The sequence below is a fragment of the Miscanthus floridulus genome, chromosome 2 (assembly GCF_019320115.1).
Source record: "Miscanthus floridulus cultivar M001 chromosome 2, ASM1932011v1, whole genome shotgun sequence".
Taxonomy (NCBI): domain Eukaryota; kingdom Viridiplantae; phylum Streptophyta; class Magnoliopsida; order Poales; family Poaceae; genus Miscanthus; species Miscanthus floridulus.
The window spans coordinates 151,329,867-151,349,045 of NC_089581.1; the positions used below are offsets into that span (position 1 = coordinate 151,329,867).

The 19,179-nt window shown below is 51.0% G+C and overlaps 3 protein-coding genes and 1 non-coding gene across 4 annotated transcripts; 1 reads left to right on the forward strand and 3 right to left on the reverse strand.

Annotated features, from left to right (window-relative positions):
- Positions 1-3,580: 3,580 nt before the first annotated feature.
- Positions 3,581-5,642, reverse strand: LOC136540107 (small ribosomal subunit protein eS7-like). The gene is made up of 6 exons (XM_066532098.1): positions 5,575-5,642; positions 5,355-5,454; positions 5,146-5,219; positions 4,916-5,039; positions 4,120-4,302; positions 3,581-3,905 (listed from the first exon to the last, which is right to left on the reverse strand). The coding sequence occupies exons 2-6, from the start codon at positions 5,427-5,429 to the stop codon at positions 3,783-3,785; spliced, it is 579 nt and encodes a 192-aa protein (XP_066388195.1). The 5' UTR covers positions 5,430-5,454; positions 5,575-5,642; the 3' UTR covers positions 3,581-3,782.
- Positions 5,643-6,100: 458 nt separating this feature from the next.
- Positions 6,101-7,530, forward strand: LOC136540108 (uncharacterized protein At5g01610-like). Its single transcript, XM_066532099.1, has 2 exons — positions 6,101-6,417; positions 6,836-7,530. The coding sequence occupies exons 1-2, from the start codon at positions 6,331-6,333 to the stop codon at positions 7,259-7,261; spliced, it is 513 nt and encodes a 170-aa protein (XP_066388196.1). The 5' UTR covers positions 6,101-6,330; the 3' UTR covers positions 7,262-7,530.
- A 203-nt stretch (positions 7,531-7,733) lies between these two features.
- On the reverse strand, positions 7,734-7,804 carry TRNAG-GCC (transfer RNA glycine (anticodon GCC)). Its single transcript has one exon. It is a non-coding gene; the product is annotated as a tRNA-Gly (tRNA).
- A 364-nt stretch (positions 7,805-8,168) lies between these two features.
- LOC136540109 (uncharacterized mitochondrial carrier C8C9.12c-like) lies at positions 8,169-11,775 on the reverse strand. Its single transcript, XM_066532101.1, is given in 3 exon segments — positions 8,169-8,735; positions 10,800-11,751; positions 11,753-11,775. Coding segments are annotated over 3 exon segments (1,179 nt in total). The 3' UTR covers positions 8,169-8,531.
- Positions 11,776-19,179: the final 7,404 nt, after the last annotated feature.

The window sequence follows — 19,179 nt, forward strand, 5'->3', positions numbered from 1 at the left end:
CATGCGGATTTTTCAATAAGGAAAATCATCTTCTTCAAAGATAGGAGGAGGTCCATCCCCGTGAGACATCTTTCTCTAGGCGGTTAAGCTTAAATATATGAGCACGAGGCTCTGATACCAATTGAAAGGATCAAGATGCCTAAGAGGGAGGGTAAATTGGGCTAATTCTAAAATTCTTTGCAATAAATAAACCCTACACTTAGCCCACTTCCCCCCATGTGCCTAGAAAGTGATTTTATTGATCTACCGCACAAAGTTTAGCACCCTAAGTTCTAATCCTACTCTAGCATGGCAATTCTAAAAATATAAAGACAAGAATTGAATTGCTCAAATGTAAATGCTTAAAGTAAAGAGAGAAGAAGGACGCGGAGATGTTTTGCCGAGGTATCGGAGAGTCGTCACTCCCCACTAGTCCTCGTTGGAGCACCCGCGTAAGGGTTATAGCTCCCCCTTGATCCGTGCAAGGATTCAAGTGCTCTCTACGGGTTGTATTTTTTGACACTTCGTCATGGTGAATCATCCACAACCGCTCACAACTTGAGTTGGGTCATCCACAAGCTCCGTCGGATGATCACCAAACTCCCAATCACCACCAAGCCGTCTAGGTGACGGCGATCACCAAGAGTAACAAGTAAGAACTCTCACTTGACCACAACAAGTCTAATGAGAAGGGTGCATGCACACTTGCTACTCTCTTTTCACTAATGAGGCCTTAATCTTGGATTCTCAAATCTCAATCACCTCACTAGGCTCTTGTTCTCCTTGACACTCTCAAGGATGTTTCTTAGCTATTGAAATGGGCAAGAGTACTCCCTTGAATGAATAGAGGAAGTATTTATACCCCCACATTCAAAACGAACCGTTATGTGCCTGAGTCAGCACTCTGCGGGGTGACCGGACGCTCTGGTCAGTTTTCCCCGCCACAGAGCCGTTAAGTTGTGACCGGACTCTGACCAGCGTCCGATCAGCACTGACCGGATGCGTCCGGTCACAAAAACTGCTCTCTGGAACCTTACTGATGTTGACCGGATGCTGGCGCCCAGAGTCCGATCACTTGTTGTTCAGCGTTCGGTCAGTAACCGGAACCTGACCAGCGTCCGGTCAGCACTGACAGGACGTGTCCGATCAGGATTCTCCCTCTCTGGAACCTTACTGGGGTTGACCGGACTCTGGCACCCAGTGTCCGGTCACTTTTCACTCAACGTCCGGTCGGATCCAGACAACTTCGCTTGATCAAATGAACTGACCGGACTCTACTGTCAGCGTCTGATCACACCGGGACCAGCGTCCGGTCAACATTTGACCCTCCATTCACTTTCAATTCGAAATCATATGTGAATGAAGTTTTCTCCAATTGATCTTAGGGCTACTTAGGAGTTACCTAGTGCTAGATTTGGTAAGTGTGCACCACACCTAACCCACTAGACTCACCTAGGTCAAGCTACTAGTCCATACCCCCCTTAATAGTACGGCCAAAGGAAAAACAAAGTCTTAAACTACTCTAAGTGTTTCTTCAACATCAAACGACACTTAGAACTAGTCCATCCTTAACCTTGTCGTCCATCCTTTAAAAACTGAAACGATTTCCATCGTAGGGGCATGACAACCATGATTGCCTAATCAATTGCCATTACCATGACCTAACTTAATTGCCTCTACAAAACACACGTTAGTCATAGTAATCACGTATTATCATTAATCACCGAAACCCAACTAGGGGCCTAGATGCTTTCAAAATGCTTGCAATGTACCTCTAAAACACTTGAAACATTTGAAATGTGAGCTTGCAACATGCATTTTTCACCCTTCTTCCGTGTGACGTGGAGCATAGCGGGGAATGGACAGTTCGGCCGAAGATGGTGGCGCGGCCTAGCAGCGGCCAGCTGCAGTTGCGTCTGGCCTAAGCCCAACCAGCGATGCCCCCCTCTCCTGGGGTGCTCCCGGCAATGGCCGTGAGCAAGAGGTGGACGCTGGGCCGCGGCGCGTCAGAGACGGAGATCTTACTAGCTGTCGACTAGGCGTCCGGACCTCGTGGTGGAGGCGGCAGCGGCGGTCGGGCGGCTGCAGTCTCCCTCTCCACGGGCGAGCAGCGGTCACTAGTCGGGAAGCAGCACCGGTCGATCGACAGGTTTGCTAGCCGCGGTGAGCAGCCCAGCGGCGCAGAAAGCGAAGGGCGGGCGATGCGGTGGAGGCGCCCACGGCGGTCGATGCTTAGTGGGGAAAGTGTCGCTCTTTTTTTTAGAACTGTGTGTGTGTCATGAGGGGAGGAGGATTGTGGACCGGTCCGCAGGCCCAGCTAGAAGCGTCTGTTAGGATGGATGCGGGACGGACGCCCGCGCTGGAGCATTAGCGTTTCTCTTTTCTCATTATCTATGTGCATTACATCTATTTCATTTGACATAAATTCATCCAATAATGTTACTGTTTTATACAAATAATTACTACTCAAATCTAGAAATTCAAGTTTCAATTTAAATTTAAAATAGATCACATAGTTCGTCCCATCACATAACATGAAACATAGGAACGAATCACTTCCCTTCTCCATTGCTGTCACCACTGCTAGCCTCGCTATCTTCACCAATTGCACCACTTTGATCCACCGAAATTGTTAAATGACGCCATCCGCTTAGCTGCAACTGCAAGATGAGCCCTCATTGCAACAATATATGTTTCCATATACGGTTCTAGAGTGGTGATGTCAGAGAATATGATCCTTTGTTCTTGCTCCCACGTCAACCTCCGAGCCTGTTTTGATCTGCCTCCACCTTGCTTTCCTCCAGTGATACCTTGAGCTCTTGTATCATCTTCCTCTCCTCTCATCTCTTTAATTTTTCTTTCTCCAAAAATGAGGTTTTGAAGGACCTGTTTGTACGGTCCATCATCCACTCCGCTCTTCATTTTCTCCTTCGCCTGCTTTCTACCAATTGGCCTTTTCTTATCAGTTAGCATGGTTAGTGCCACTCTTGTCACTTGCCCCATCTTATCCATCACAAGATGGGTTTTGCGGAAGCTACATTGTTGTCCTAGGGGTCTCTTGTAATTGTCTAGTGACATAAGCTTAGGACAATGTCACACCTGTAACCAATAATGAACAAAAGCATAGCCTTGTGCTTCGACGCATATGCTCTGTGGCTCTAGCAACCACACACACACACAAAAAAAAAAGGTCAATTCAAATTATCATTATGCTCTCTACATAAATGAGAAATATTTTTTTACGCTGCCTTTATAATGATGTTCCAACAGTACTCAAGGGTGTTTGCAGTCGCCACCCTCAAATGTCCCCGTTTGCATGAAAATTGGCATGAATCCTTCCTCATTGTCAATGATAGGATCAACGGTAAATGTTCTCCCATGGTTCACACAGCTGGATGTCTTCTTTCTTGCCGTAGTCCATGATCTTTTACATCCCTTTGAAGACCCTCTAGTTGCTTCATTACTGTGGGTGATAAGAGCTTCTAGAGGATGAACAAAAGAGATGTAATCAATGTTGGTATAATTGGACATCATCCCAGAAAAATCTCCAGTTGCCATTCACAATTTAGTGACAACCAATTAAATAACAACTCGCAACAAGTTAACAGGGCAAAGGAGGTTTAATTTAAATGCTCAAAACTTAACATCGTTCACGTCCACTGCCAACTGAGAACCGAATTCCTAGGCAACAACTTTGGCATCAAAACTATGGTTTTTGAAGTACATTGGGAGCAAACTAGTTGAGACCCCAATAAAACATCCAGATTCAACGAAATGAAATGGAGATATCCAGGGCATCATCTTTATGCATTTTCGGTCATAGGGTACTCAAAGACCACCTCTTTCCCACACAGCCTACGGTAGACCGCAGTGTAGGTCTCCAGCTTGTATTCGGTGTTGTTCTTCTCCTTTGGGTCCAAGAAGATCTGAATGGCATCACAAGAAAAGGTTCAGTACTTACTGCAAGATGTTACCAAAACCATAAATTGTATCCAAAACAATTGTAACAAACAAAAGCCTAGGCAAGTTTTAAGTGTTTATGTACAAGTGAATACAACTCAGTAGAGATGACAGTGACAACCTTCAGTTACTGAATAGGAAATGTAGATTATCTTAAGAAAGCAAGATGGAAGCATATACCTTGATGATCTTGGCACCATCCAGGCGGTATCTGACACGCTTCCCCACAATCTCAGCTGGGCAGACAACATCCTCCAAGATGCCATCATGAACAGCAGTCAGAGTTCTGGTGCGAGGGCGCTGAACAGCTGAACCCTTCTTAGGTGGCCTCACGATCCTCCTTGTGGCAACAATTACCACATCCTGTGACGAGTAAAATACATGATCAAGTATCCTGGCAAACTTGACTGTAATATTGTGGCCCAAACAAGATTGTTTAGCCAAAAGTTTCTAAACATCTTCTATAGTACGAGAATCACAATAAAAACAAACAGACTCATATTATGACAACAAAACATATATCTATATCACAAAAAGACCAAGCAAGCACTCAAGTGCTAACAAAACAAAAAAATAGAGGTACTATGTGTAGTACAAGTAGATATGTCTAACATGTAATAAATTGGCAAAGAGAGTCAGAAGTTTCTTCTCGTTTCATCAAGAACTAATAATTCAAACATTGAAATAAGCCAAAGGAATCGACTACATATATGAGGACGACAGTATTGACAATCAGCTGTGACCACAGCTTAGCTGTTCATGACAACCAATTTTATGGGAGAGTAATAGAATTACAATAGGATGGTAGCTTAGGTGCTACTAAATCTCCTAATCCTGATAATAATCAACATGAGTTGCATACATGTATGAAGTCCCACACGGCATCTAAATCCATTACCTCGTCCTAGCTTATGCAGTAGCTACAATTAGCATATAAACTAAACACAGCAGTAGAAAAACAAAACGAGAAATTCACCTTGCCGCTGAATTTCTTCTCAAGCTCCCTGACGAGCCTGACGTGGATCTTCCTGAAGGCCTTGCGCAGGCGGTACGGGACGTGGATCACAACAGCCTTCCTGCTCCCGGCAACATCCATCTGGCTGCAAAGTCACAACAAGCATCGTCACCCAATGTCCAAACCAAAAACCACAGGCTACTACATCTCAACAGGCGACAATAGATAGTAGGAAGAAACGGTAATCTTACATAGCATTGTTGATGTACAGGTCCTTGAGGTCGCTCTTGAGCTCCTGGTTGCCGTTCTCCAGGTCGAAGAAAGCCTGCAGGTACAGCAAAAACCAGCCGAAAACACATCACAACCCCGACACATGGGCAACCACACACAGAGCACCAGTCCGAAGGAAAGGAAACGCAACAGTGGGAGGAGAGAGGAGGGGGGTTGGCACTCAGCTCACCTGGGCGACGGAGTCCTCGAACTCGGAGGGCTCAAGGCCCTTCTCCTTCTGGATCTTCTTCCTCGCGGTGTACATCTTGCCTTCCCTTCGCCGCCGGACCCTGCGGCCAAGGAGGAGATTCGGAAAGCAGAGCACGGATCAGCAACCAGCGCACGGGGAGATAATAATCAGAGAACGCGGCGCCAGATCGATGGTGGACTCGGAGGCGGAGATGGGATACCTGAGCGGGAGGAGATGGGGTGAGGAAGCGAAGTGGAGGCGCCGGCGCTAGGGTTTGGAGGAGGCGGGGTGGATGCTCGGGTGGGAGCTCTTATACGCTTCGTTAAAACCCTAGCCCCGGGGAGTGGGCCGACCAGGCTGGGTGGAATGCCAGTACGTGAGACGGGCCGAGTATTTGAGAAGCCTATTTTGTGGCCGGACTTGAGAGGTGTGTTACACTTGCGCGTCTTAGGCCCATAGCATTGTGGCCCAATTGTATCACGGAAAGGCCTTTCCTTTGATTAGCATCACGGGCCACGGCGGAGGTTTCCGGAAGTCAAGAGGCGAGACGTGAGTACGTGGCTAATGTGTCGTAGAGCTGCACCTTACACGCATGTTCCATCGTCAGCTGCCGGATTTTCCATACGCGCAAGCGCAACCGTGCCGTGCCGACGACCAAGTGACCAACCAAACCCATGCGAGGAGGAAAGAGCCGTCGCTTTCGTTCGGCAGGGGGGGGGGGGGGGGGGGGGGGGGGGGGGGGGGACACATCTTCCTCGCCGCTTCTGGCTTTTGATTTGATCCGGTCGCATCCAACGCGCGACCTGGTGAACCAGGACGCACCCTCCCACGATTCCTTTCTTCTTCGTCTCCGCGTAGCAAAGAAGTAAACCTAGAATCAGAGCAAGAGATCGCACGCAGGAAGGAGCAGCGACAGCAGCAGAGAGATCGCCGCCCAGGCCCGCTCGCCTGTTTGGAGAGAGGAAGGAAACAAGAGATGGACGAGATCATGAACAAGGTGGGCGCTTACTGGCTGGGGCAGAGGACCAACAAGGAGATCTCCTCGGCCGGCGACGACCTCGAAGTCCGTGAGACAAAACCATCCCATCCCACCCCTGCTCTTTCTTGCAGCTTATGTCTGGTTAAATTTCTGTTTCATCCTAGCGCCGTTCAGCTCAAGCAAGTCTCACACACAGCTCTGTTCGTCCTTATTATGCCCTCTGACGAATAGATAGAGCAGCTGAAAGTTACAACAGTCATGGATGAATCGATTAGTGATTTTAATAAAAGTTAGTTATAGAACAGCCATGAGCCATGGATGAACAACCCTGGTTTCCATCATCCTTTTATCGGGATACTTGGCATCATGGATTCATGGTTCTCTTAATTAAAGCTGAGTTTTTTTGTCAGACATTTTCAGAGGGAAAAACGAAAAAGGAAAGGTCTTGTCTCTTGTTTGCTGATTTGCTGATCGCGCCGATGATGTTTCCTACTGCATGCAGTCGCTGTCGACCAGCGCCGGGGACGGGGCGAAATGGCTAGTGAACAAGCTGAAAGGCAAGATGCAGAAGCCGCTGGCGGAGCTGCTCAAGGAGCACGGCCTCCCCGTGGGCCTGTTCCCGCGCGAGGCGACCAACTACGACTTCGCGCCGGAGACGCGGCGCCTGACGGTGTACATCCCGTCCCCCTGCGAGGTCGGGTACCGCGACGGCTCCGAGCTGCGGTTCGACGCCACGGTGTCGGGCACGCTGGGCGACGGCCGCCTCACGGAGGTGGAGGGGGTCAAGACCAAGGTGCTCGTCTGGGCCAGGGTCACCGCCGTCAAGGCCGACGCCGCCAAGGTCCACTTCACCGCGGGAATCAAGAGGTCGCGCAGCCGGGACGCCTACGAGGTCGTCAGGGGCGGCATCACCGTCGACAAGTTCTAACTTAATTTTGCTATCGCGGCTCGCATGGGTGGACGAGCTTCCTCTTGCTTGCTGCACGATGAGATGGACGAGCTTCATCTTGCTTAATGCTTATTACTGCACGCTGAGATGGTTGCTTGCAGGAATAAATTCTACAGTCATTTAGCTAGCTGAGAAATTTGCTTGCACCGGTGTGTTTTGTGCTTTGCTGTGAGAATTTAATACCTGGAAGGATTCAGAACTTATGCTCATTGCATATATCAACATATATGTTTCGTGTCAGTACAAAATGGCCCAAGCAGAGCTCAAGACAGCTCGAACAATCTGTCAGATTTTAAACTGAGTGTGTGGCAGTTTATCGGAACGACTGAACGAGGATTAGATGTGAAAGAATACACGAGAAGCTGCTGCTCCAGACGCGGTGGACTGAAGGAGATGCTGACAGTTTTGCTTAAGAAGAAAAAAAAATACATGTCTTTTGTAACAAAAAAAATGCACCAGCCGGCAATCGAACCCGGGTCTGTACCGTGGCAGGGTACTATTCTACCACTAGACCACTGGTGCTGCTTTGCTTCTGGGGGAACTAGAAATATTAAACTTATTAATTATCTCTAATATAATAAACATATCCAATCAGGTTTCTGCGCCGCCACGGCAGCAAATTCATGCTAAGCGCCCGTTTGGATCCTTAAGGATTCTAAGAATCCGGATAAAAAAAAACATCAGCCTAAAATCTCTTCAAACAGTCTAGGATTCTATCAGATTTTACACACAGACACAAAATCCAATAAAATACATTGAGTTTTTTAATCCTGATTCTTAAAATCCTAAAGGATCCAAACGGTACCTAAGCTCGAGTTAAATCATTAGTCATTGTTCATTCCAGCCACATAAATAAACATTTAACGTATTACCAACCATGTTCAACGAAAACAAAGCCTTTGCATTATAAAAAAAAAATCTGGGGCTACAACAATGCAGATAAGCTTGCTGACACTGAGCAATTCTGATCAACACATGGAAAAAGAAGTATTCTCTTCTATTATTTCCTCACCCCGAGGCTGGAAAAAATAGTACACCAAATTATCTGGAAAGAAAACATGGTACAGACAGATCTTTGTTAGACAGATATTGATGTGCCACATCTCAATTTCCAGTGATAGCTCTTGGGCACAACATCACAACAAATGCATCCTGGAGCTTCGTCTTTCTGTCAGCTGAGCGAGTATGCTTCTGTATGGAAGTACATTGACTTCAGGAAAAATACATGGGGCTTAGAGAAATGCCCAGACTATTTCCGCCTTTCTTCATTGAACCTTTCAAAAAATGACTTTGAGGCCTCGTATGTAGACCAACATATCGCAGCCGCAGGTGCATGGAACAGCATTCTTGGCTTCCATCCCCTCATGAACCCGGAATACCCATCTCGCTTTATGATTGTTCTAAACACATCGCCTATCGAGCTGCTTGAAAAGCGCTCACAGCCGCACACACCCTGATCACCAAAATGAGTGTTACTATCTTGATGAAACTGAAAGCAGGTTGATAGAATTCACATTCACAAAGATTAAAAAAAAATATATCAAACCTTATAGAAACCATCCACAATAAAACAGAATATACTCCCCTCAGTCCCAAAATAAGCAACTTGTAGAGGTTTAAAATTTGTCTTAAAAAATAGCATCCTACATATTCTACAAAAACATGGGACACTACCTCCTAACGCGGAAGCTAATCACGGGTGCATGCAAACTATAACTACCAAATCCAAGAGATATCCTCCGGGAAAGGAAAGGAGATGAGGGTAAATACGATTGCCAACATTTTTAATCTGCGAGAAAAATATTTATTTTGCCAGCTGCGTCTTTCCTATTGATTTGCACCCAAACCAAGAAAGACTTTATGATTCACTTAATGGTGCATTTGCACTTGATAACTTCCCATAGAATATGAAACACTATTTTCAGTATACAATTCAAGAATTAAATGAAAAAACAGTTAAAACAATATTCAAGCAAGGTCACACTGGTCTATACGTTACAGGAAAAGCCTTCCCAGGTTGTTTTCATGTTCCTTTCATGTATATCCATTTGTTTCTCTTTTTTTTTTATATCATGTTTAAGCTGGCGGAATCAATGTAGATCATGGAAGCTAGCGAAAGATAAAGACAAACAGATAAGTCAAGGAGAACATGTGGTATTTAACAAGAATGTTTAACTTAAACATAGCCAGACAATCATAACATTTAAAGTTCTTCAAACACACACCGCAAATGATATGACAACCAAACAAAGGAGTAGACTGGACAGAGAACATGCAATCGGTGGAGACTGCAATCTAGAATTCTAATTTGACGTCACGTTAAGTATAAACTCTATATGTGATAGACAGGTTATTCAAACATATTTGAAGGCCCGGAGTTTGAACTACAAAGTTGCTGATGTGTGTGGTTAATGATTTCTAGGAGTTTCCACTTCGATTTTCAGCACAAATTTGCAGGTCAGCTCAAGGTTAGAGAAGGCGCTAGGCGGTATCTAGGCGGTGACCCATCGCCTAGAGCCTAGGCGTTTTTCTAGTCGGTGGCTAATACATGCATAAATACTTAAAAGAAAAGAAAACATAGGAGATCAGTGGTCATGGAATAGGGAGAAAGAGAAGGCCCATTTAACAGCCCAACTCTCCCACATTACAGCCTCTCCCGCATCTCTCTCTCGCCAGCATCTGTCTGCGCCCGCCGCCACCCCGCATCTCTGTCTGTGCCCGCCGCCGCCGCCAGTTCCTCTCCCTCTCCCGCAACTCTCTCTCAGTCCGCGCTTGCTGCCTCTCTCTCTCAGTCTGCGCCCGCATACGCCCGCGCCTGCCGTCTGACTCCACCCGAGGCTGCTCCTCCCCCACCGGCCCGACGTCCCTTCCTCCTCCACCACCTAGGTACCACCTACCCCCCTAGGCAAGGCGGTACCCCTCTTCCCAGCATGGAGGCGCGCCTAGGCGAGCACGGAACAGCGCCTTGTTGAACACTGGGTCAGCTATTGGCATGTGCTATACCATCTCTATAGCGTCAAACAATTATACCTATTGCTTTGACGTTGATTTCTCTTAATTCTTATATCCAAAATTGACACAACATGAATCTAGTCCTTATATGGACATGTGGCTCAGACTCCGTTTGGAACACAGGATTTTTCCCCGAATACTACGTTTTTCTTGTGAAATTCCTGCATTCCAAACTGGCCCTCAGAATTACATCTCACTCTTCAGTGGCAGCAGCACTAAAAAGGTTTTGTTACTATGTCACTAGGCTTCCACAGTAATGCCACTGGGCATCCTTAGAGCAGTGATCACCACTAGCAGATCAAAGAAACACAAAAGGATACTAGCTTCATTGCACAATTGTTTCCAATAATCTTGGAGATGAATAGGATAACTAGATCCTATAAGAGATCCCTCCTTTTTGGTGGGTAAGCCATCAGAAATCACTCAAATCAGCTCTAATATTGTTGCAGAGCATTAAAAATCAGAGCTTTGGTCAGATTGCAAATCAAGTGCGCTAGATCTTCACCTGGCACTGTAGCTGCGTCTTGACAACATCGAGGGGCGTGGTGACCGCCGCGGCAAGTGCCCCTGCTGCGGCCCCAGCGGTGGCGTGTACGGCGAGGGACTCCTCATCGGCGGCCATGTCCCCGAGCATCCGCTTGGCCGCCTCGTAGGTGGCAAAGTGGACAGCGGTGTAGGGTGCGTTCATGACCACGGTTGTCCGGTAGGAAACGAAGAAGGCGCCAGGTCCCTCGTCGCGCAGCACGGTGCGGATGCAGTGCCCTACGCCCGTGTAGGGGCTGCTGGTGAGCTGCAGCCGCTGCTTGACGGTGTCCATAGGCGTGAAGACCGCGTCACTGGCGACGGTCGCGACGACCCCGGAGGCGGCGTGCGCGGCGGGGTTGTTGGGGCCGAGGCGGTCGGTGAGGGCCGACTTGGCGAACTCGTAGACGGAGAAGTAGACGGCGTGTGCGGGGCCCGCGCCGAGCGCCATGGCGGGGAGTCCCCGGTAGAGGGCGAGGGCGCCGCCCTCGCCGGCCACGGCGTTGCGCAGGGCCGCCCCCAGAGACAGAGCCGGTCGGCAGGGCGTCATGCTGGCCTGCATGTGGGTCTTGAGGGTGTCGACGGGGAACATCGCCGTGTGCTCGACGACGCCGGCGACGGAGCCGGCGAGCATGTACTGCCAGAAGCGGAGGCCATCGTGGGTGGCGTCGGGGACGGCGGGGGTGCTAAGCACCGGATTGGAAGGGTGGCCCGGCGGGGTCGTCGGCTCCTCAGCTGCGGCGGGCAGGAGGCGGTCGGGGGTGCGGAAATCCGCAGCCATGGAAGGCGGCTGCGGCAGGGCTAGGGTTTTGAGCGGGGAGCACGGGGCGAGGCGAGGGGAGCGCACGAGGAGGAGAAGGAAATAAAGAGGAGAGATTTGAGGGGAAGGAGGATGTCGCCATTCAGGAGGAGGGGACGGCGAGGAAGAGGAGGTGGTGGTCAAATCGATCTCGCTGCATCCTTCCAGTTCCGGCCTCCTTGCGCTGTTTCTTGACGGTTTTACTGGGTGCGATTATAAAAGATTGTAATTAGTCACGTGACCTATTAAAAATTTTGAGCGGTTACTGGTACCATCAGTAGAAACTTTTATATCCTCCATGTCATTCCATTCCAGCTCCTTACGGTGTCGAACTGCGCTGAAAAAAAATCTAGAATGCCCTTATATTTGACCGCCATGTTAAATTTCCTCTAGTGCCACTGAAAGTTCTCCACACACACAGGCCAGCAGCGCATGCACAAGCTAGTTCCAGACTACTGCATGTCCACACCACCACCATCGGACATGTATTAGGGACATTTAACCCCATGTGCACCAGCACGTGGCGTTCGGTTAACCGAAACCGATCGGTTCTTTTGAAATATGGAAACCGATCAAATTCGGTTTCGGTTCCGGTTATGACCGAACTAACCGAGGTGCTAGGAACAGAGAAAAAAAATCACAGCATCGCACATCGAGTAACACAAATCACTAATTCTAGCAGCGATGAAGAACAAAGCATCGATTTCTAGGTTACAGATCGAAAAACGCGTCTCCTTGCTCGCCCGCGCCTACGGCCCTGCGTGGTGCGCACCACCTCGCCTGCGGCCCGCGCCTCACCCTACTCGCCTCTGCGCCGCTTGCCTAGCTCGCCGTCGCACGGCTTGCCTCGCCCTGCTCGCCGCGCGCGCGGCTCCCTATCTCACGTGCTGCCGTCGGATGCAGGACGAAAGAGAGGGAGGCACGGGGCCATGCCGGAGCGGAGGAGCCGCCGGATCTGAGAGTTGAGAGGAGGGGAAGGGAGATTGGCTGCGCCATGGCCAAGTCGTCCGAGCGCTTCGCCTCCGCGTCCGCGTGACGCGCAGCCGAGGAGCACCGCCTCCGCATGATGCGCCGCCGCCGCGGCTAGCCTTCGCGCCTTCGCGGGCAGGGGAGGGGAGTGGGGAGCGACGGGATTGGGGGCAAGCGAGGTAGCGAGGAGCCGAGGAGGGGAGTGGGGAGCGACGGCCGACGGGGTAGCGAGGAGCCGAGGAAGGGAGTGGGGAGCAGCGGCCTGCGGGGTAGCGAGGAGAGCCGAGGAGGGGAGTGGGGAGCGGCGGCCGACGGGGTAGTGAGGAGCTGAGGAGGGGAGTGGGGAGCGGCGGCGATGGGATTGGGAGTGGCGACTGGGGAGGGATTAGGTCATTAGGATTTAGGGGCAGGCGGCCAGGCGGGGTGGGATGTGAGGGGCGTGGGGCAGGCGGGGCAGCGACCAGCGACTCAGCGAGGAGGGGATTAGTTCGGGTATTTTGGTTAACCGAGCACTAGAACCGAAATAGTCGTAGTAATTTCGGTTCTTCAGAACTTGGAACCGAATATTTCGGTTTCGGTTATTTCGGTTTCAGTTTCGGTTATTTCGGTTCGATTCTCGGTTATTTTTGCCCAGATTTACCAGCGCGAAGAGGTTGACGGCGGCTGCGTAGCCAAGGACCGATGCGGCGAGCACAGACGTGATCCGAGGTCGTTGACCCACTCTAGGCTTTCCAAGTCTGCATCATGCCACACCACACTACAACGATGTCGCACCTCCCCAGCATAGCTGGCCCCGCCGCATGGGCAAATGCCGGTATCTGCCAGAACATGGAGATGGACACGGTGTCGTCCTCGGCATACAGGCCATGCCACGCGATGTCGCACAGCTGAACCATGTCCAACATGCCCACCGCGCCCATGGAGAAGATGGAAACGACAAGGCCGATGCCCATCCGCTGCAGCTGCGTGAACCTATGGGGCCGACCGATATAGGAGGGTACAATGACGCGGTCCTAGAGGGGGATCCAAACGATGACACCGATGGAGTAGTGATGGTGTCCACCATAGAGAGAGTCACTGGTAGCTCTTGAGCTCCTCCACCAGCGTGATCGAGCACAGGAGCCAAGCGCTCGCCGCCACCGACGTCGCTGGCGAGGAGGCCAGTCAGGTGCACTCGACACGACGCCGCCGCGTGGGACTCCATCGCCTGGAGCATGTAGGAACGTGCAGGAACAAATCCGCACGCGCAGGGCGGACGCGGTGAGCTCCATGAGAGCACGCGCGGGCGGCAGCCGGCTCAAGCGGCGACGTGCACGGTCTGCGAGCTGTCGGCACTAGGTGGGCGCATGGCGAGCTCCACGGCACTTGGCGGCCACGTGCAAGCTGGGCGGCCATGGTGAGCGTGGTGGCGCTGCACGGCCGTGGCGAGCTCCGCAGGCGGCGCGTGAGCTTCCCGGAAGGGCGGGGGCACAGGATCTGGGGAGAAGAGCACCCTGTGGCGGCGTGAAAGGTCCTTGTGTGGTTTTGGTAATTGAGTGACAACCTAGGTGGACTAATTATGTTTATGTGAGATACATAGGTGATTAGTCCACAGGTACATATGTGTGAGTAACATATGCCATGAAGGTGAAAATGGTTTGGAGATGTTGCAAAGCTCACACATGTGATGATTGAGGAGCTCATTGCACATGAGACATGACATTGAGTCATGTGATCAAGGTGGAGAAGATCAAGACAAGACTTGGCTTGATGGACCAGTTGCAAGCATGAAGGGCAAGTCGGAGGCTTTGGAGCGATGGACCGCATGGCGGTGAAGCTTGAGCAAGACTTGGCACCGATGGACGAAGGCAACGGTTAAAAGCAAGTGATGTCAAGATCGATGAACCAATATGATCACGTGATGATATGAAGTGGATCATATCATTGTTGATCATGTTGGTGCATGTGCTGCATCAATATTAGAGGAGATGGAATGGAATGCGCAAGGCAAAGGTATAACCTAGGGCATTTCATTTCATCGGTCATAGGTGTGTAGAGAAGTTGATGACCGGGTTTAGGATAGATGGACGTACTATCAAGAGGGGCAAACTTGTTTGCATATCGGGCATCTAGTGCCACTTGAGTGATCTAACTTTGCATCGTCGCTAGGATTGAGTGGCGTGGCAAGTTGAGTGGCTAATCCTTTGGAAAACGTTTGTGAAAATGCTAACACATATACATTTGGTGGTGTACACTTGGTGGTGTTGACACATTTACAAAGGAGATGAAGTTGGAGTTGATGTGAATCAACTTGGCGAAGGAACGAAGAGAAGGGTTTAAAACTCCACCGGCGGAGTGTCTACCCGTAGAGTGCGGATAGTCCGACGGTGCCACCGGTGCCCTATACAGAAAAGAGAAGTCCCACATAGTGGACCGGACTCTGGTCATGCAGTGATCGGACGCTGGGTTCCAGCGTCCGGTCAGTAATGGCAGACAACGTGCAGGCGTCGGTCATCGACCGGACGCTGGCACTAGAAGTGATCGGACGCTGGCGCTGGAAGTGATCGGACACTGACTGTGTGCGTCCAGTCAGGGTGACGTGTGGTGACACAGGCAGAGCAGAAAGGGCAGAGAGTGACCGAACGCTGGTGCTGCGTCCGATCGCGATCGACCGGACGCGTCCGGTCATGTCTGGTACCTTACTAGAAACGACCGGACGCTGGGGTTGCTGCGTCCGGTCAATTGTTGCTGCAGCATCCGGTCGACAGATGACCGTTGGGATCTGCGAACAGCGTTTGAAAAAGGGGACACATGGCATGCATCACACGACCGGACGCTGGGGTTCAGCGTCCGGTCGATCGAACCGGAGCGTCCGGTCGTCCCAAGTTTTGCCCAATGAAGGGGTAACGGCTAGTTTAACCCATGGGGCTATAAATAGAAGGTGGCCTCGGCCATGGCTGGTGCTGAGCACCTCGGGAGACTTTGTGTCCATGCTTGTGAGTGCTTGGGAGCCCTCTATCTCACATATGCTTGATAGTGATCATCCGATTGTGTGAGAGAGCGATTCTAGTGCGATTGCATCGAGTGGCACTAGGTGATCGAGTTGCAAGCCGGTGGTGCTTGTTACTCTTGGAGGTTGCCACCTCCTAGATGGCTTGGTGGTGGTCTCCGTCGAAGCCCGCAAGAAGCTTGTGCAGTGCTCCGGAGAAGAGCTTTTGTGAGGGGCATTGTGCTCGCCCCGTGGGAGCCGCGAAGAGCAACTCTAGTTGAGCGTGTCATTGAGCTACCCTCACTTTCGGGATAGGTTCTTACGGTGCCCGACGTGTGGGCTTGGCGGGTGATGCCAATTAGCCGCCGAACCACCAAGTGGGTGGTCGACACAACGGGGACGTAGCGTGTTGGCAAGCACATGAACCTCGGGAGAAAAATCATCGTGTCAACCTTATTCTTTCCGTTGGTTTGCATCCTCGTTACACAAGCTTGTAATTACTTTCATATACATTGTGCTTGTGTAATTGCTCTTGTAATTAGTTAGATTATGTAGCTTACTAGTTACCTTCTTGCTTGTGTAGCATAGAAGTAGCTCCCTTGCGTGGCTAATTAGGTTTGTGAAACCTTGTTAGTCGCTTTGCTTAGTTTGTGTAGCTAAGTATTTGCGCTCTCTAATTTGACATTGGTTGCCTTGTTATTGAGCATTGCTAGTGAGCTTAGTTGGCTTTGTGTTTTTGCTTACTAGCATGTGTAGGAGCTCCCTTGTTGCTTAAAGTACTAGTGGCATAGGTTTGTGTAACATTACTTATAGAATTGGTTAAGTGAGCTCTTGCTAGCCCGGCACCTTTGTTGCTTAATTAGTATCTTGAAAGGTGCTAGAGAACATAGATAGAGGGGTGTAGTCTTAGCTAGACCGATAGTTTTAATTCCGCACTTGATTCAGTTAGCCAACGTGATTAATTTTAGAAATGACTATTCACCCCCCTCTAGTCCGCCATCTTGACCTTACACGGCGCCAGGCGATGAAGCCATGTCGAGCAGCACCCGCGCCTGCTCAGCGTGGTCAGCCCGACGAACTTCCGCTTGGCATGCTCCATGAGCACTTGCGTCCTCCTGGTCCAGAGCATCCAGCAGCTCGCGTAGTTGCCGGCGGCTCAGCCCGGCCAGGTACTACGTGACGGTGCCGCAGGGGCGGATGTCGGGCGTGAGGAGCGATGTGGCGTGCGTGGCGCCGTCGACGCCCACGCCCTTGGTCGGAGGGCGGCGGCGGGCACTGCTCTAGGCCCACGCGGAGGTCGCGGCCACGGAGGGCCCGGCCATGCAGGTTGCGGCAGGCGCTGAGGGTCGTCTCGTTGTCGAGGTACTCGACGAAGGCGACACCCCGGGGCCAGCTGCCGCCACCCTTGAGAGCCCCTGCACCTCGCCACCTCCGTCACCGCGGCAAGCTGCTGCTGCAGCAGCGTGCAGTAATCCCCTTCCCCCTTGCCTTCACCTGCACCATCCCCGCCATGCGCCGAGAGGGGTTGCGGAGGCCGGCGAGGTCGGAACGGGGCCACGCCTGCCGTAGCTGGTCCTCGGTGACCAGCAGTCATGATGCGAGGAGGCGGCCCGGCCAACGTGGGCGAGCTCCGGTCCAGCCGCGCGCGAGCTCTAGACCAGCCACTGAGAGCGGCGTGGGCGAGCTTGCCCCCGGAGCAGCGGGAGGCGGCAGACGGCGTTGACGTGCAGAGGATAGAATTGGGAGAGGGGAGGGCATTTTGGACTTCTTAACTAGACGGGCCCACGTGACAGAGTTGCTAAACGGAGAAAACTCAACGGATGCGTAGAGAGCAAATAAATTTAGACCGATGGTATATGTGACTGTTCAAAATTTTTAATAGTTTATAGGTAATTATAATATTTTGTAATGGCATGTAGGTAAAACCTCCTGTTTCTTCCCCTAGTTTTTCTGATTCGGGCAATCTGGGTATTCCGGACTCCGAACAGCTACATCCCGGCCATCGGATTTGTATATTTGTATTTTCTAGTATATTTTCTGATTTGCTGTGTGCAAGCCGAATTGGGACTAAATTATTGAATTTTTTTACGAATTATTATCTGGTTTATAAGCAGGACGAAGTTGGGTTTTGTTTCTGTTGCAGAGATCAAGTCGTGGTCTAGTTCTGTTGTGTAAAGGTGACTAATTTGTCTGTGTTATATTGGACGCTTTGACCTGGCTAACCAAGTTTTTTATTTGGAAAGATGAAGCCAATTTGTGAGTGCCATTCGTACGTGTGATATCGGTTGTGCGCTTGGAAGAAGGGGCGAGGAGAAAGGCAAGTCCAACACGAGGATCGCAGGTCAACAGCACCAAAATTTGCAGGGAATCAGGGATCCACATACCATCAACTTCACGATCAGAGATCATATGATCTATCAGATATATAAATATACAAGTTAAGTGGGCTGTTATCAACTTGCTAATGCTGCATCCTGCATTGATACGTGAGACTCATTGGATGTTCCTCCAGGAACGAGGGAGAGAAAAAATATGCTACTCCAACACGGTGGCTGTGAAACGAAAAAAAAGGAGGGCAATGGCGGCCTGGTAGCAGTTGGTACAAGCAACAGCCACTCTCTAAAAGCGGGCAGAATATTCAACCTGGCAACGAGTAAAGGGTGCCACCATTACAAACACTGAAGCAGCCTGATTTCCCAAAACACAATCTCAAACACGTGACCGTAGCGCTCTAGCGCGACCCAGCTCTCCCTCCTCCTCTCCCGCGCGACCACGCCCACACACCGGAGACCAAGAAGAAAATGACGGTGGCTAGGGTTCCGGCAGGTTAGGGATCTGCTATCCGACGAGCTTAGAAGGGTTTTTAGGGTGGAGGCCATGATATGGCAAGGAGGGTCGGTGGAGGCGGGAGAGACAGCGGCAGGGCAAGGTGGCGGTGGCGGCGCCGGCTGGGACGACGGGAGACGGCGGTTGGATGGGGCTTGCGGCGGGGGCGTCGTGGCGGAGCTCATCGACGCGCCGCCCTATGTGTCGGGGACCAATATTAGGGTACCCGAAGAGGAGGAGCTAATTACCATCAAAATTGATTCATCCGCGCGACCAAGAGCGCGACTACACCACTTGCCGAGCTCCGCCTCGCCCGACCCCCGAGGGCTGGCTCCGCCTCGCCCGACGTCTGAGGGCTGGCTTCGCCTCGCCCGACGTCCGAGGGCTGACTCCGCCTCACCCGACGCCTATGACGACATTACCACGATACCGACCTAGGAATCAGGCGGAGCAGATAAGGCAAGACGCTCGAGTCAACCGCAATACCGAGGACCGTGCCCTGCACGCCTGCAGGAAAGTACCGTCAGGATATAACAAGAAAGGCGCTTTGCGACGTTCTAGGCATGTCAGAGCCCCAAAATAGTGTTGTAGGTGCCGACATTTGCCTCATAGTGTTGTGGGCGCCGTCATTTGCCCTTAGGCACGGATCCTGACGGAAGCTCATGACAACCACTACGGTCCAGGAGGAAACTCACATCACCCACGGTAACGGACGTGCAGTCACTGCGCCGTCTGCTCCCTGTATGGCCGCAGATCAGCACCTTGGTCCGCCGCGCCGCCCGTCGGGGCGGATGGGACGTG

Bases quoted from the DNA above. Each gene is read 5' to 3' on its own strand.
- LOC136540107 (XM_066532098.1), bottom strand. From the start codon at position 5,429: ATGTACACCGCGAGGAAGAAGATCCAGAAGGAGAAGGGCCTTGAGCCC. The intron at 5,220-5,354 runs GTGAGCTGAGTG...CTGTACCTGCAG, and splicing joins TCGAGGACTCCGTCGCCCAG to GCTTTCTTCGACCTGGAGAA. The intron at 3,906-4,119 runs GTATATGCTTCC...GATGCCATTCAG, and splicing joins ATGGTGCCAAGATCATCAAG to ATCTTCTTGGACCCAAAGGA.
- LOC136540108 (XM_066532099.1), top strand. From the start codon at position 6,331: ATGGACGAGATCATGAACAAGGTGGGCGCTTACTGGCTGGGGCAGAGG. The intron at 6,418-6,835 runs GTCCGTGAGACA...TACTGCATGCAG, and splicing joins CGGCCGGCGACGACCTCGAA to TCGCTGTCGACCAGCGCCGG.